General features: G+C 35.3%; 2 protein-coding genes across 2 annotated transcripts; one reads left to right on the top strand and one right to left on the bottom strand.

Annotated features, from left to right (window-relative positions):
• Positions 1 to 837: 837 nt before the first annotated feature.
• On the bottom strand, positions 838 to 8,309 carry PSL4 (calmodulin-binding protein). The gene is made up of 16 exons (XM_007013968.3): positions 8,060 to 8,309; positions 7,847 to 7,966; positions 7,659 to 7,754; positions 7,234 to 7,473; positions 4,803 to 5,032; positions 4,593 to 4,691; positions 4,365 to 4,484; positions 3,252 to 3,585; positions 3,065 to 3,169; positions 2,878 to 2,979; positions 2,730 to 2,787; positions 2,531 to 2,599; positions 1,797 to 1,884; positions 1,485 to 1,546; positions 1,335 to 1,386; positions 838 to 1,239 (listed from the first exon to the last, which is right to left on the bottom strand). Exons 1-16 carry the CDS (start codon positions 8,169 to 8,171, stop codon positions 1,177 to 1,179), a joined length of 1,950 nt encoding a protein of 649 aa, XP_007014030.3. The 5' UTR covers positions 8,172 to 8,309; the 3' UTR covers positions 838 to 1,176.
• Positions 8,310 to 8,425: 116 nt separating this feature from the next.
• Positions 8,426 to 10,657, top strand: LOC18589129 (antitermination NusB domain-containing protein). The gene is made up of 7 exons (XM_007013966.3): positions 8,426 to 8,795; positions 8,890 to 8,966; positions 9,080 to 9,214; positions 9,351 to 9,405; positions 9,645 to 9,732; positions 10,010 to 10,108; positions 10,219 to 10,657. The coding sequence occupies exons 1-7, from the start codon at positions 8,509 to 8,511 to the stop codon at positions 10,348 to 10,350; spliced, it is 873 nt and encodes a 290-aa protein (XP_007014028.3). The 5' UTR covers positions 8,426 to 8,508; the 3' UTR covers positions 10,351 to 10,657.
• Positions 10,658 to 13,616: the final 2,959 nt, after the last annotated feature.

The following is a 13,616-nucleotide window of genomic DNA, read 5'->3' on the forward strand; positions in this document are numbered from 1 at the left end:
ACTAATGTGATGGGTTTGATTGATTGATTGAACAAATAGTCAAAGAGCTTACAAACACATCAAATAACAAAAGTTTGCAGTAGGCAGAAATGAACCAGAATTTCTCTCAAGAGCTCGAACAAAAGTAGCTAAAATGTTAAGAAACCGTAGGTGTGTGAGAAGCCAAAGGCAGATAATTGGGCTGATATGAGTTGAGCTTTGTGCTTGATTATGTCGAGATGTTTTGTGTGTAGTATGGCGGAGGAATCAGGAACAGATAATTACAAGCCATTGCCTTGTGAACCCATTGAAATGAGTGACGCTTAATTTTGACGCTCACGTGAAACATCTGTCGCTTTTGAAACTCTACACCCTCAAACTTTTCTCCTGATAACACCCACCCAGCCAACTTTGTACTTGATCTTGAAAACGAGAGAGTCTAACCGATTGACTCGCAAATATGACGGTCTAAAATCAAAGAGAAAAACGAACAAACAAACTGGTGCTCATAGGTTCTTGTTGGGTCAATAACCTAATCTAAAGCTCCATTCCATCAGGCAGAGACATCAGAGCCAATGCATCCATGTTTGACGTCATTTTTCTCTATTGACAATCATGGAAACAAACTACTTGCCATGTCGACTGAGATCCCATGGATCTTCTATATGTATCTTCTGACATAAAAAAAAAAAAAAAAAAAGCAGCTATAGGCTGGATTCGACATGGAAGAACCCTAAATCCTGCAAGTACAACATCTATTGTTTATGGTGGTTTGAAACCCAGATTGGTTGAAAACCAATCATATGGCAATAAGAAAAATCTGATAGTCAGCAAATTACCAAGAGAACCACAGGTCACTGGAACTAATGTCATCTTTGACTATTAGTATCTTTATAATTATTCTATGCAGATATTCAAGTATATATGACAGCACTAATGTTACCAAAATCAGTTTTTTAGCCAGACAAATAATAATTGCACCTCAATCCACCCGTGTAATTGCAATAATGAAGCATACTCCACTAGGAAAAAAATTTTCAGGAGGCCACCTCAGATATTGCTTGAAATTCTTCAGCCTACCAGCTCGGAAAGGCCACATTTTACATCTCTAAAATTACACTGATAAGCCTTCCAAGAATAGATTAGTTACGGAGTCCAAATCCTCTAGTGCATCTGCAAAAATTCTGTTCAGGCTCCTCAAAGTTCATCATGTTCCCGAGGTTGTTCTTTGTTCATCAAATCTAGTTTTTGTTGCAGCTCCTATCACAATTGAGATTTAGAAGCCCGTTTAGAAATTTCAAAGCAGCAGAGAAGAGTACTACATCACTAAATTCATTATAGTAACTGCCAATTACCCTTTGCTTATCTTCCACGCAAAGAGCTGGTGTAGACAACAAAGCTACATATCTGCCATGACAAACTAATTGTTAGGAGCAAGACACATGCATGGACACATGCACACACATACACGTGCACATGCAGGAGAGGGAGAGAGAGATTCTTACTCGCAACGGCTTGGTTCATCAACATCAGTGATCTCGTTTTTCAAACCGCATCGTAATTTCACCTGTAAGGAAGAAGAACATGTATAGAGTTCAAGAACTTGAAGGGCCACTAAATCAATTTCATCATAAATTTTAAAATTCATTCTTCTTTCACCTACATCTTAACTCATTTAATAGTCTATCATAAAACTTGGAACAATAAAACCATCTCAATTAAACAGTCCCATTCATTTAAGGGAAACACCTGTAAACAGGAATTCCTCTAGTAACAACAATAAACCTGCGCATGGAAATTATGTTATGTAACAGTACCTTCATACTCCTATCTGGGCCATTCCAGCACTTATCTCCATTTGAAAATACCATCATCCGGTACAAGTCCTCAAATTTGTCCCAACGCCTAGCAGACAACCCCCCCAGCAACGAAAAAAAAAGGTAAAAAAGTGAGTATGAAAAGTATAAAAATTTAATTTGAAGAAAACTCCTAAGCCAAAAGGCTACGAAACCTACAAGCCTGCACACAGGTACAAGCACAATTACAGGATTGCGTACACCTATGTTACTTTGATTCAGGGGTCAATGTTGGATACAGGTATGTGTCTGAGTTCATTAAATTTTTTTAATTTTTTCATATATTTGGAAGGTTGGACCTCCAAGCCTGGGGGTGGAAATGGGCAGGTTTGAACAGGCATGGGTGAGTTATAAATGTGTTGGGTAGTAAACACCCATTTAATTTAAATGTGCATGTCCAACCATCTACCCATTTCTATGGGCGGGCCCAACCTGCCAATCAAATCTCTTTTTCGTTATAAAATAATATTTGAATATATGAAATCTTTCTTTGACAAATTTGTTACAATTTATTTTCTAACACAAATTTCACAATTGCAAGAATAAAAAATATTTTGATCTCACAGTTGTCAAAGAGCAAGTAGATATCATGTAGTATTTTCTACCCCTTTTCATCATCCCAGTGACACCTCAATTTTCACTATACAGAAGGGACAAGGATTCTATCAATGAAAGAACAAAATGAAAACACCTACCCCAAACGAGTAGTGGCGTGGCCCTCCTCCTGAGAAGCTTGTTTGTATGGGCACACTTTGTAAACATACCTGAAGCAAAATGTTTTTATTCACAAAAGGTGAAATAAATGGGAATTTTAATAGCAGCAACTTTTTTTTACAATCCATATAATCAAGTATGTGATAACTGAACAAACTACTCCAACAAGAAGTTCGTAACTTATTCTGCTTGCTCTCAAAACAACGATCATAGAATGAGTAGAACTCCTTCTCTGGTCCTGCAATATTAAACCCAAGTTCAGTCAATGGAAGCCAAACCAATAAAATAATTTTTCACCAGATAAAAACTGAAACAGTTCATTACATACCAAAGTCATGTTTTAGCTTTTGTGTCAAACTTGATATCCTTGACTGTATTTTAGATAGCTTCGCACTGGATTCATCATATTCCTTGCGTACATGAGCAGCCTCTGAACAAGTTAAACACAATGGATTAACCATTTCCGTGTACTCACTTAAAGTTTTAGTAACTAACATTAAAAGTTCAATATATACCTGATATGTTTACCGCCTTTTGGAATAAATTAACAGCCTGTAGAATATTCCTCACTGTTTGTTGTATCTTCCCCAACCAAGATGGGTTATTTGTGGACGTTGTATCTAACAACATATTCAACAGTAAGCTTAGGGATTGCATTAGCCTAGCTTAAAATGAAAAATTGACCAGTAAAGAATTGCAAACCTGACAAGTCAGGTTCATCATCTAAGTCAGATTTGTACGAAGGCATATCATCATGATTCTCCTCTTCATAACCTTCATCTACTTCATCATCTATATCATTATCATCATCATATTTTCCACTGTCATCATATTTTCCAATATCCTCATCAGTATCAGAAGCATATCCGCCATATTGCTCATCATGTGTGTCCTTCAGCATCTCTTCATGGCTGTCATCAGAATTATCATTGGTGCCACCTTGATTCTCATTACTTTCTCCAGTCCAACGGGAAGCAACAAGGCGACCTAACTCTTCCCTTGACAATCCTTCCGTATTTTCAGATGCTTCACTCTCCTGCAGACACCAGAGAGCAATTACGTAGACAAGCAAAGATGAAGTATCTCAGAAACTTGCCAAGCTCATGCAAGACAAAATTTATGAGAAACTTTTTGTGCTGTTTCGTATTCTGAAAAACATACCCCTGCCAGAGTAAAATGTAGTCAAGTAAAAGCCCTCAAAAGTAAAATCCTGTCGCTCACACACATTGAAAAACACAAACAGAATCCTACCCCACCCACCACCCTCCCCAGTGGGCCCCCAATTCTGTTTTTCCTTTCAACCTGAGACCCTTTCTTATACCCCACAACAAAAAATTATTCAAGTTGCTGCAAACAAATACAGAAGACACAACCAAATATATTAGCTGATACTAATGGATCTAAAATTAAGCTGCCTCTTCCACAAGCCTATAAAAGAAACAAGTTTTACACCAATGCAGGATAAATTCTTTTTAATTAAACCAAATAGCCAGCTTATCCTGTTTCTATTCACCTTTTAGAAACCTTATTTCATTAATTGATCTTTCTTTCTCCTTTCCAACGCACTTCCTAGTCCCTTAATCTCTTGCTCCTAATGCAAGTTTTGTTGATTTACTTTAATCAGTGTAACCAAGATCCAAGTTATATAAGCTATTCTATCAAACTTTTCCAGCAGCATGCTTCAACTATTTATTTCCAAAAAGCAACTTAAGGGTGCTTATCCCCCAAGTCCTATTTAATAGCGCTTATTTTATTAAATTACAAGGTTACTAAGCTTGTGACAAACAAGGAAACTTGGTGAGTGGAGAAAATTACCACTTTCTTGACTTCATCAGGTGATACTTTGCTTCCAGCATCATGATCAATATCAGCTGCAACAGCAGAATCATCCTCATGTTTTGCCGAAGCAGGCCCATGCTCATTTTCTAACACATGCTATGGAATAAAGTAAAAATGTGTCACTGTCAACATTGAACTATAGCAGACAACCATTTGGAGGTTCTATGTGAAAAAACGGAACTACAACAGAAAGTCTTAGCTTACCTCCTCTATCCTATTAAGTGGAGCTCCTTCAGTTTTGGAAGTATCATCATTTTCAACTTCTGGTGTTGGATCATCATAACTGTCATGTACTTTGAGGTCCTGCCACAAGGATGATAATGACAAAGACAATGAGAAAAAAAACAGAAAAAATAAGATTTGCAGTCTTCTAAAGAGACTACAAGAGAACTTTAAAGAGAAAAAAAGTCTGACCTCATTTAAAGAAGAATCCTCAATGTTACCAATTGTATCATCGTGTGTACTTTCTGTTGGTTTGTCTTCACTTCTAGCTTCTTGCTCAACTTTTTCATTTTCCACCTTCCCTTCCTCCTCAGCTTTCGTTTTCTCCCTTAAAGCTTCCTCAGCTTTTCTTTTTTCCTTCTCTTCCTTCTCTTTCTGCAGCCTCTCTTTCTCCTCTGCCTTCTCTATCTGTTCTTTACGTTCTATGCGAGGTAAAGTAAACAAATCATGTTGCAATAAGCTCAATATTACATGTATAAGATCAAGGACAATGTAGGGTTGGTTCGTGGACACTTAGGTCAACTTATGAACACCATATGAATGAACCCACCATAGATATACAATATAGGTGCTAATTGATAAACTAAAAACTTTGATGCTGAAAAATTAAATGCTGAATTTGTTTTGTAAAATTGTTTGATATGCGGGTATGGAATAAATTAAGTGTTGTAAAAATTCTTATAGGGATTTATGCGAAAGAGATTTGCAATTTCTATATAGCAACAGTTTGGACTGCATTCTAGCTACTTCACATTTTTAACACCTCTTAACTTAAAATATTCAATCCTGTAGTACCCAAAACAAATAATGAATCACAATAAAGATAGTAAATCATTGAAATTTTCTTTTTCAATTATCATAGAATCACACCTTATTTGAAAAGATAAATAACAAAGAAGAGAAAAAAAATTCATGCATAAAGGCTAGACTAGTGTACTTTGAACACCTACTCAAGTGATAAAGAGGGTAAAAAGGATTGAGTTTGACAAGTGCTTTGCTAGCTGTTTTAAAATAATGATAAAAATTATTGTTTGGCTTATAAAACAATGGGGTAGCTTCCTCCACCTGTTTACTGACCCATGATTGATATTAGATACAAACCCAAGATCTGAAAATATTCCTGTAGGAAGAAGATATGCTAGACTAGATTACAACACCATGACAAATGCTTTGCGGTCATAAAATACCTCTCTAGTTTAAGGGAATTTTTTTTAATATAACAGGCCAAAGTCACACCTTGAGGAATAAATGTTAGACATCTAAGACATAGGTAGTTCAAGAAAGAGGATGGTAGGAATAATAACAAGAAGGTACATTATGGTAGGAATTCTTGGTGATCAAATAATGGGCTCTATAAATATGCAGTGGGTCTTAGCCATTAAAATTATGAAAGAGATGCAATCTCTATGTGAGAGATGGGTTATTCGTGACGGTTTCACAGAGTTGTAGGGATGTGAGAAAGAGTGGAAAATATCAAGTTGCATGAGATAAAGGATATTCCATGGGTTTAAACAATAGTGAGCATGAGAACTAGGCTTGTTTTGGGTCTTAAGTTTAGTATTTATTTTTGGGTGTTTCATACTCTTTGTAATCTCTACATTTATATTCAATTTTTTCCACCCACCCATGGATGTATGAAAAGGGTGTCAAACACTTCTAAACATTGTCTCTCTTGTGTGATATATTTTTGTATTGATCTTGGAGTTGAATATGCTTTTGCTTGAAAATACCGACATGGTTCAATTACTCCTCCTTCCCATTGAAAACTAGGTAGACACAAATGAAGGGAAATATCATGGATTACTTGAAGCATAAACTGCCTTATGGTACAAAGGGCAAGGGGAAGCAGTATAATTAACCTTGGAGATAGCCAAAGGACACATGGAAAGCTAAACAACATCAGTATACATTGTGAGACAATTTAATTGCCAATAATTTCATGAAGATTTAACATTAGACAGGACAAAGTGTTGTCAAATGCTTGGTAAATGGCGCCATAGTTAATAGAAGAAAGAGCTGGACAAATTGAGTTTGAGTAGAATTGAAAGCCACCTATGAACACACCTTAAGAAGGGTAATCACCTTTCTTTTCTCTGTGCCTTGAACCTGGTCTTTAAAGCCTCTCATTAGTGTGGGATCATGCCCTTGTACTAGCCCCCCAAGAGCTATATTGGTGGCACTCAGGATATACTACTTATTTAGTTATAAATTATAATTAAGCCATCTCCACACTCATATTTAAGAACATATAAGAGTTGAGATTTAGGATCGTGATGGCATTTGCTATGCAAGCATCCTTGATATTTTTAGCTTACTGGACATATAAGAAAAATGATGACACCAACAATTTGAGCTTTGAGAACAAAATCTTGTTCCAGAAAAGTAGATCCCATGCCACATGGAAAAGCATTTACCATCTTAATCAGGCATAAAACATTTCTCTGTTACCAGTCATGATGATACTCACATTAGACACAACCTCAAGAGCAAATAAGGACAACATTTCAGTATACACATGCAATTCAAACTAGATTTTGACATACAATCTTGTCAAAATCAAAATGATAATATGACGAATATCAATAAATATTAAGAAGATGCAGCAGATTAAGAAAAGAGATACCTTTAAGCTCTTGAACAAGGCCCTTCAATATCTTCTCCTCATCTTTAAGCTTTGTTAGTTCTGCTTTATTTTTGGCTATAGCTATTTTAGCCTGTTCAATTTCCAGCTTTCGCAGTGTAACCCCCTCCTTATAGGTAGTGATCTTTTTGATCAGCCTATCTCTAGCCACTTTGCCAGCCTCCCAGCAGGTATTGGGGCACTTCACTTGACCATCATACTCGTCACTCCCATCACAACAATCTGGAGATTGTAAGCCAGTGAAAAGCAGCTCAAAAACAGAGGGTATGAGAGGATGGATTAGATTCTATTAGACTTTATTTAGGACGTGGGAGTCTATATGTAGCAAAAGAAACAAAAAAAATCAGCCATTTCCATAAAAGCAATGCAGTGCACTTAGAAGTAATGGAATAGAGTAACAAACTTACCACAGATACCATCATTCACTCTAGAAGAAAATAAGAATTGCGGAAGATGTCCAGCATTCTGGCAGTAAAATTTTGCAGTTGGGCAGGCCGATGTACCTATGAGAGCAAATGAAGGTTAAGAAGAAGGGCAATGGAGCAACATTTTGCAAGGCCCAGGGGCAGAAAAGAAGAGAGGAGCAAGCGCAGACCAGGCTCATCGGTGCCGTCAGGGCAATCGCAGAAGTCATCATTGAGCTGCGATTTGGAGAATTTCTTGGATCCGTCTTTGCATTTGATGGAATCCGATGATGACTTGTAGTACTTCTCATCTGGGTATCACATCAATCAATCAATCAGAATTAGTAAAATTTCACAATCAATTAATTAGTAGATTAAAGATTAAGGAACGATGGAAAGAAGACCTTGAGGAGAAATTCCGAGGAAGGGGTGCTTGACAGCACAAGAAGCTGATCTAAAACATGAAGCTACGCACAACACAAGGAGAATGACCATAAAATTGAAATATACTCTCATCTTGTGCAATCAAAATTTTTTCTGCTTTGCTTTCGACGATTGTCACCCAAAGTATTACGTAATTTCTGTGTTGTGACGCAGCAGAGGGCCAGAGACAACAACGACTACACTGGCTATGGGAGCGACTAGGGGAGAGGGGGCATACGTTTCAGGGCTCAAACGACGCGTCGTTTCTTTCCAGGACAAAAACGCTGTCGTTTTAACTTATGCAAGATTTTTTTACATACCACTTAAAAATTCAGCCGAACCGGATATATCGTCAGTAGACAGTAGAACGTTAGAGAGCAGCGTGTTGGAGTTGGAGTTGGAGTGAGAGGGAGAGCGGGCAAAGCAAAACATGGAGGGAATCCGGTCAAGCTGTGTATTAAGCTGCTATTCTTCTAAAACTTATTTCAGATTACATCATCAGGCGTTGGAGTATCCATTTCTGTGCCGGTTGCCGCTGCCCCTGCCCCTGCCGGCCAAGCGTCAATTCACCTCAAGCCCCACAATTCGAAGCTGTCTCCCTACCTTGGCCCTGCAGGTCCAGGACCAACAATCGTTTCACAAATCCAAAGAAATGCTCCCAAAGATTGACAAGAGTGGCCGCTTTTGCAGCCCCAGAGCCGCCCGGGAGCTTGCTTTGTATGCCCTCCCTCTCTTTCTCTTTTTCTTGCTTCTGTTTTTTTTCTTTTTGTTTCCATCATCGAGTTGAATTCAACATTGGGAGATTGGGCAGATTGATAGTTTATGCGGCGTGTTTACAAGGCTCGGACCCTATTCGACTATTTGAGAAACGAGTTAATGCAACAAGAGGTATACGTAATATATACCTTTTCTATCTGCTTTGCTTCATACAAGTACTACAACTTTATTTCAGGACTTGAGATTTTTAAGAATACTGATTCATTCTGTTTTTGAATTGAAAGAACCTGGTTATGAATTTGACAAGGCCTCACTATTGCAATACAATCACATGAGCTTTGGAGGCCCTCCTGTCACTACACAATCCGCTGAAGAAGCAGATGAGCTTTTGCGCAGTGATGAGCAGGATTCTGCAATTGGTAATTAACCACAACAATTGCCTCTCCATTCTATATGTGCTCCTTCCTTGCCATAACTTCTGTCTTTGTTTACTGTACTCTCCAATGGTTGACTTGTTATATGCTCAAGTTTCTGATCTTCTGTGTCATATCTCAGAGGCAGAAGTTCTTTCAGCTCCTCCAAAGTTGGTGTACAGCAAGCTACTATTGCGGTAAACCCTCTGATTGTATATTGCATCATTATGTAACTAGCATTGTTGAGTACCTGAGCAGTTGGCTCAATGGTCGGTGCATGTATTCATCTGCTCAAAAGGACGGATTTGATTCCTCATCCCCCTAAAATACTTGATAAAAAAATGAAGCATTGGTGGTTGTGTGTATGTTCGTACGCATGCTCTCACACATTTGCGGGAGATAGTGCTTCTAACTGTCCTCTTGTTCTTTCTTGTAGTTTCACAAGGAAACTGTTGGTAGCAATTGTGGACAAATGGGACAGTCATGTCCTTGTTATTGATAAAATTGCCCCGTTAAATTGGAAGGTCTGATTTTGTAGTTTAAAATGCTATTTTGATTGTTGATAATGAAGTGAATTTTTCCTTTTTTACTGGACTGGAGCCTTAAATTATCTTAATCTGTTTGGTAGATATTTGTGTACATTCTGTTCGGTTTAAATGTCCATCACTCCCCTCACCCTTTTGATTTCTTATGAATCTCTTACATAATACTCAACCTTTTTACACTGTTTTTACAAGATAATTCATTATATTTGCTAGTGCCTGTAGATACCTTACATCTATATATATTGATTCCATGTAGAATGAGCCAGCCGGCAGGATTTTGGAGCTTAGTATTCTTCACCTGGCAATGTCAGAGATGACTGTTCTTGGAACACGGCATCAGATTGTCATTAATGAGGTATCTCTCTTTTATGTTCTCTCATCAATGAATGTTATTTTCTTTTAGCATATTTCCAACCATTAGGCACTGGCTTTATAATTAAATTATGCATTGTGTGCTCTGTGAAGGCTGTTGATCTTGCAAAGCGGTTCTGTGACGGGGCAGCACCACGAGTAATCAACGGGTGCCTAAGGACTTTTGTGAAGGATCTTGCTGGGACTGGCATAGCTCAGGCCTCAAAACAAGGAAGTGCCACTTGATGGATGAAGTGACGTCATTGAAGGCTGTCGATTTGAGGTCTCCCAACAAAAGGTGGACAATGTGTAGTGTATTCTTCAGCTGATTTTGGAAGCGTCGTTGCTCTTTTAGTGAAGCTCAGAATGTACAATAGTGCATATGAAGCGAGTGAGTTATTATAACAGGCTGCACCGAATTAAAAACCAGAAATATTGTGGCAATGATTAACATTTGACAAACTGAATAATTTTGTATATGATTATGCTGTAGTTGGAATATTTATGTGAGAAAAAACATAAACTTATATGAATCACCTACATCATTCTTAAACCCTCCCCATAACTTGTGCCTATTGTAAAGGTATTTTCTAGTATTGTTGAATAGGATAGAGCAAGGGCATGCGCCTCCCGAGGCATTGGGTGCCATGGAAGGTGAGGGAAGTTGGGTGAATGGAGGATCGGAATTGAGACAAGAACACTAACATATGACCTCATTTATATACATGGTCATAGTCCTTTTCTAACTTTGGAACTATTCCAACTTGACTATGCTTCATGCATCACGTGCATTTTGTCACTTAGTATCGTGCCATCCACTACTTAGTAAAACTTGGCCTTTTTTTTATACATATATTACATCTTATGTAATTGTATCAATAAATAACTGTATTCACTTGTACCAACCTCTTCATGTGTATGAAACAAGAACACTAACATATTCTATTAAATCCAACTCTTGGGATCTCATTAAATAAAATAAAGTGTGAAATTCTATTAAATCATATTTAGTAGATTCATTGAATATGAATAACATCTCAATGTATCTTGCTAAACTCGTGGAGTTCTCATACAGTTATATTGGTTATGAAACTTAATGCAAAATCGCTAGTTTTGAATTCCAGTGTAACATAGTAATGTTAAGAAATAAATTTTTTAATGTCATCATCTCCCACTAAATTCAATATCCTTTGTGAGAGTAATATTCAAACTCTTTTAAATATCCATGAAGTTACATACATACATGCCAATGCATGCTTGGAATTGTATTGGTTTTAGAATACCATTGTGGGCTTAATGTTAGGGTTGTCAACGGCTAAGGTACTTGCTAATTTTGAGGTACCCGAACCCGAATTCAATTAAAAAATGGAGTCCCTGAATCCGATAATTACTCGAATATTTTTTAAATTTACTACCCTAACCCGAATCCTAATACATACTCACTATCCGATAATTATCCGAATCCATTTAAAAACCCGATTATGTAAAAAAACTATTAAAATACTCTTCATGGACACCCAATTACTCGAACCCGAATCTGTACTCGTATCTATATACAATAATATTTTCATCCATATTTCATATAATTCACCAATAATTAAAATTTATAAAAGCACATAAATAATAAAATTTAAGTGGTCAAAATACTTGGGAAGTCCTTGTACCCATGCATTTTGTTCAATTTAGTCCCTGTACTCAAAATCGTAACATTTTAATCCCTTAATTTTTGAAATTATTTTAATTTAGTCTCTCCCTCTAATGACATCCAATTTTACTGTTAAAAGGATAACGTCAACATTGACATCAACACTAACGTGGCACATTTTGATGACGTGGCACTTACATGATGATGTGGTATGCCACTGACGTGATGACATGACAGTGCCACGTGGCACTAGTATGATGACATGGCAATGCTAACGTGGCACTGACAAACTAGCATGTCATTGCCACATGGCAAATCAAAAAGTTTTCAAAAAATTTTTCAAAAAACTTTTTTTTGCCACGTCATAGGGACTAAATTGAACAAAATTTTATAGTACAGAGACTAAATTGAACAAAATTAAGATATTGAGGGACTAAATTGAAAAAAATATTTGAAAAATGTAAATCTTTAAGTAGATGATTAATAAAGCAAATATTTAAGTGTAAAAATTTATGGTGTTAAAATATATATATATATATATTTTTTTTTTTCTTACTTGATTATTTGATTCTAGAACATATACATTAATTTATTTTTTTCTACAAAAATTAAGTTTGAATTCTCCTTTTATAAAACAATTTCACAAAAAATTTCATACCTAAAATCAAATTTAGATGAATAATTTACATTGTGTTGGAATAAAATAATATAAAAAGACTAAATAAAATTTTTTTCTTTTATTTATAATAGTACAAAAATTTGAAATTTATTTGACTTAGTTTTAACTTGAGCTGAACTCAAATTAGCAAAATTGATTGATTTAGTTTTTGTTTTAAAATAATGAAGAATGGAGATATGGAGTTAACGATAATTATAAAAATAATTCTGTTGGACTTGCTTAATTTGAGCATTACAAACCTCTTATTACAACATAGAATTTGAGTTACTCCTCTCCTTCAATTTTTTATTTATTTTTTATGTTTTTACTTTGTTTAATATTTTAGGTTGAAATTTCCTAGATTAAAGACTGCATTTATGGTTGATAGAGTTAAATATAATTGAAAATATTTGTATAATTTTATTTTGTATTTACAAATTTTTTGTAGATCCAAATTAATAATTTAAATTTAAATTTAGCATAATTTGATTGTGGTTTTTGAAGTTAAATAAAATCATTTTATAAGAAATTTTGAGTAAATTTAAATAAAAGATAAATTGGGTAAGGGTTGAATAATTCCAAAAGAATAGTTATTTGTAAATTGTGAAAGTTGTAATTAAATCAACTTATTTTGTTAATTTGAATTCAGTTCAAGTTAAAAATTAAATTAAATAAATTTTAAACTTTTATACTATTATAAATAAAAGAAAAAAGAATTTATTTAGTTATTTTGTATTATTTTATTGCAACATAATGTAAGTTATTCATCTAAATTTGACTTTAGGTATGAAATTTTTTCAAAATTTTTTTATCAAAGGAGAATCTAAAATTAATTTTTGCAAAAAAAAAATAATGTACATATTTTAGAATCAAATAATCAAGTAAGAAAATATTTATATATTTTTTTTAAGACCATAAATCTTTTACACTTAAATATTTAGCTTATTAATAAGTATATCTATCATCTACTTAAATATTTACATTTTTTAAATTTTTTTTCAATTTAGTCCTTCAACATCTTAATTTTATTCAATTTAATCTCTGTACTATATATTTTTGTTCAATTTAGTTCCTATGACGTAACACTAAAAAAAAATTTGAAAAATTTTTATTTGCCACTTGGCACTGACATGTCAGCATGTTAGTGCCACGTCAACATTGCCATCACATCATAATAGTGCCACGTGGCATTGTCACGTCATCATGTAA

This window comes from Theobroma cacao, chromosome 9 (assembly GCF_053813885.1).
Source record: "Theobroma cacao isolate CCN51 chromosome 9, ASM5381388v1, whole genome shotgun sequence".
NCBI lineage: Eukaryota > Viridiplantae > Streptophyta > Magnoliopsida > Malvales > Malvaceae > Theobroma > Theobroma cacao.

What these genes read in the sequence shown, in the direction of transcription:
- PSL4 (XM_007013968.3), bottom strand. Translation starts at nt 8,171, where the DNA reads ATGAGAGTATATTTCAATTTTATGGTCATTCTCCTTGTGTTGTGCGTA. An exon ending in AGGATTCTTCTTTAAATGAG is followed by an intron (nt 4,692 to 4,802) that starts GTCAGACTTTTT and finishes TCCTTGTGGCAG; the next exon opens with GACCTCAAAGTACATGACAG. An exon ending in TTTGAGAGCAAGCAGAATAA is followed by an intron (nt 2,600 to 2,729) that starts GTTACGAACTTC and finishes ATTTTGCTTCAG; the next exon opens with GTATGTTTACAAAGTGTGCC.
- LOC18589129 (XM_007013966.3), top strand. Translation starts at nt 8,509, where the DNA reads ATGGAGGGAATCCGGTCAAGCTGTGTATTAAGCTGCTATTCTTCTAAA. An exon ending in TACAGCAAGCTACTATTGCG is followed by an intron (nt 9,406 to 9,644) that starts GTAAACCCTCTG and finishes TCTTTCTTGTAG; the next exon opens with TTTCACAAGGAAACTGTTGG. An exon ending in ATCAGATTGTCATTAATGAG is followed by an intron (nt 10,109 to 10,218) that starts GTATCTCTCTTT and finishes TGCTCTGTGAAG; the next exon opens with GCTGTTGATCTTGCAAAGCG.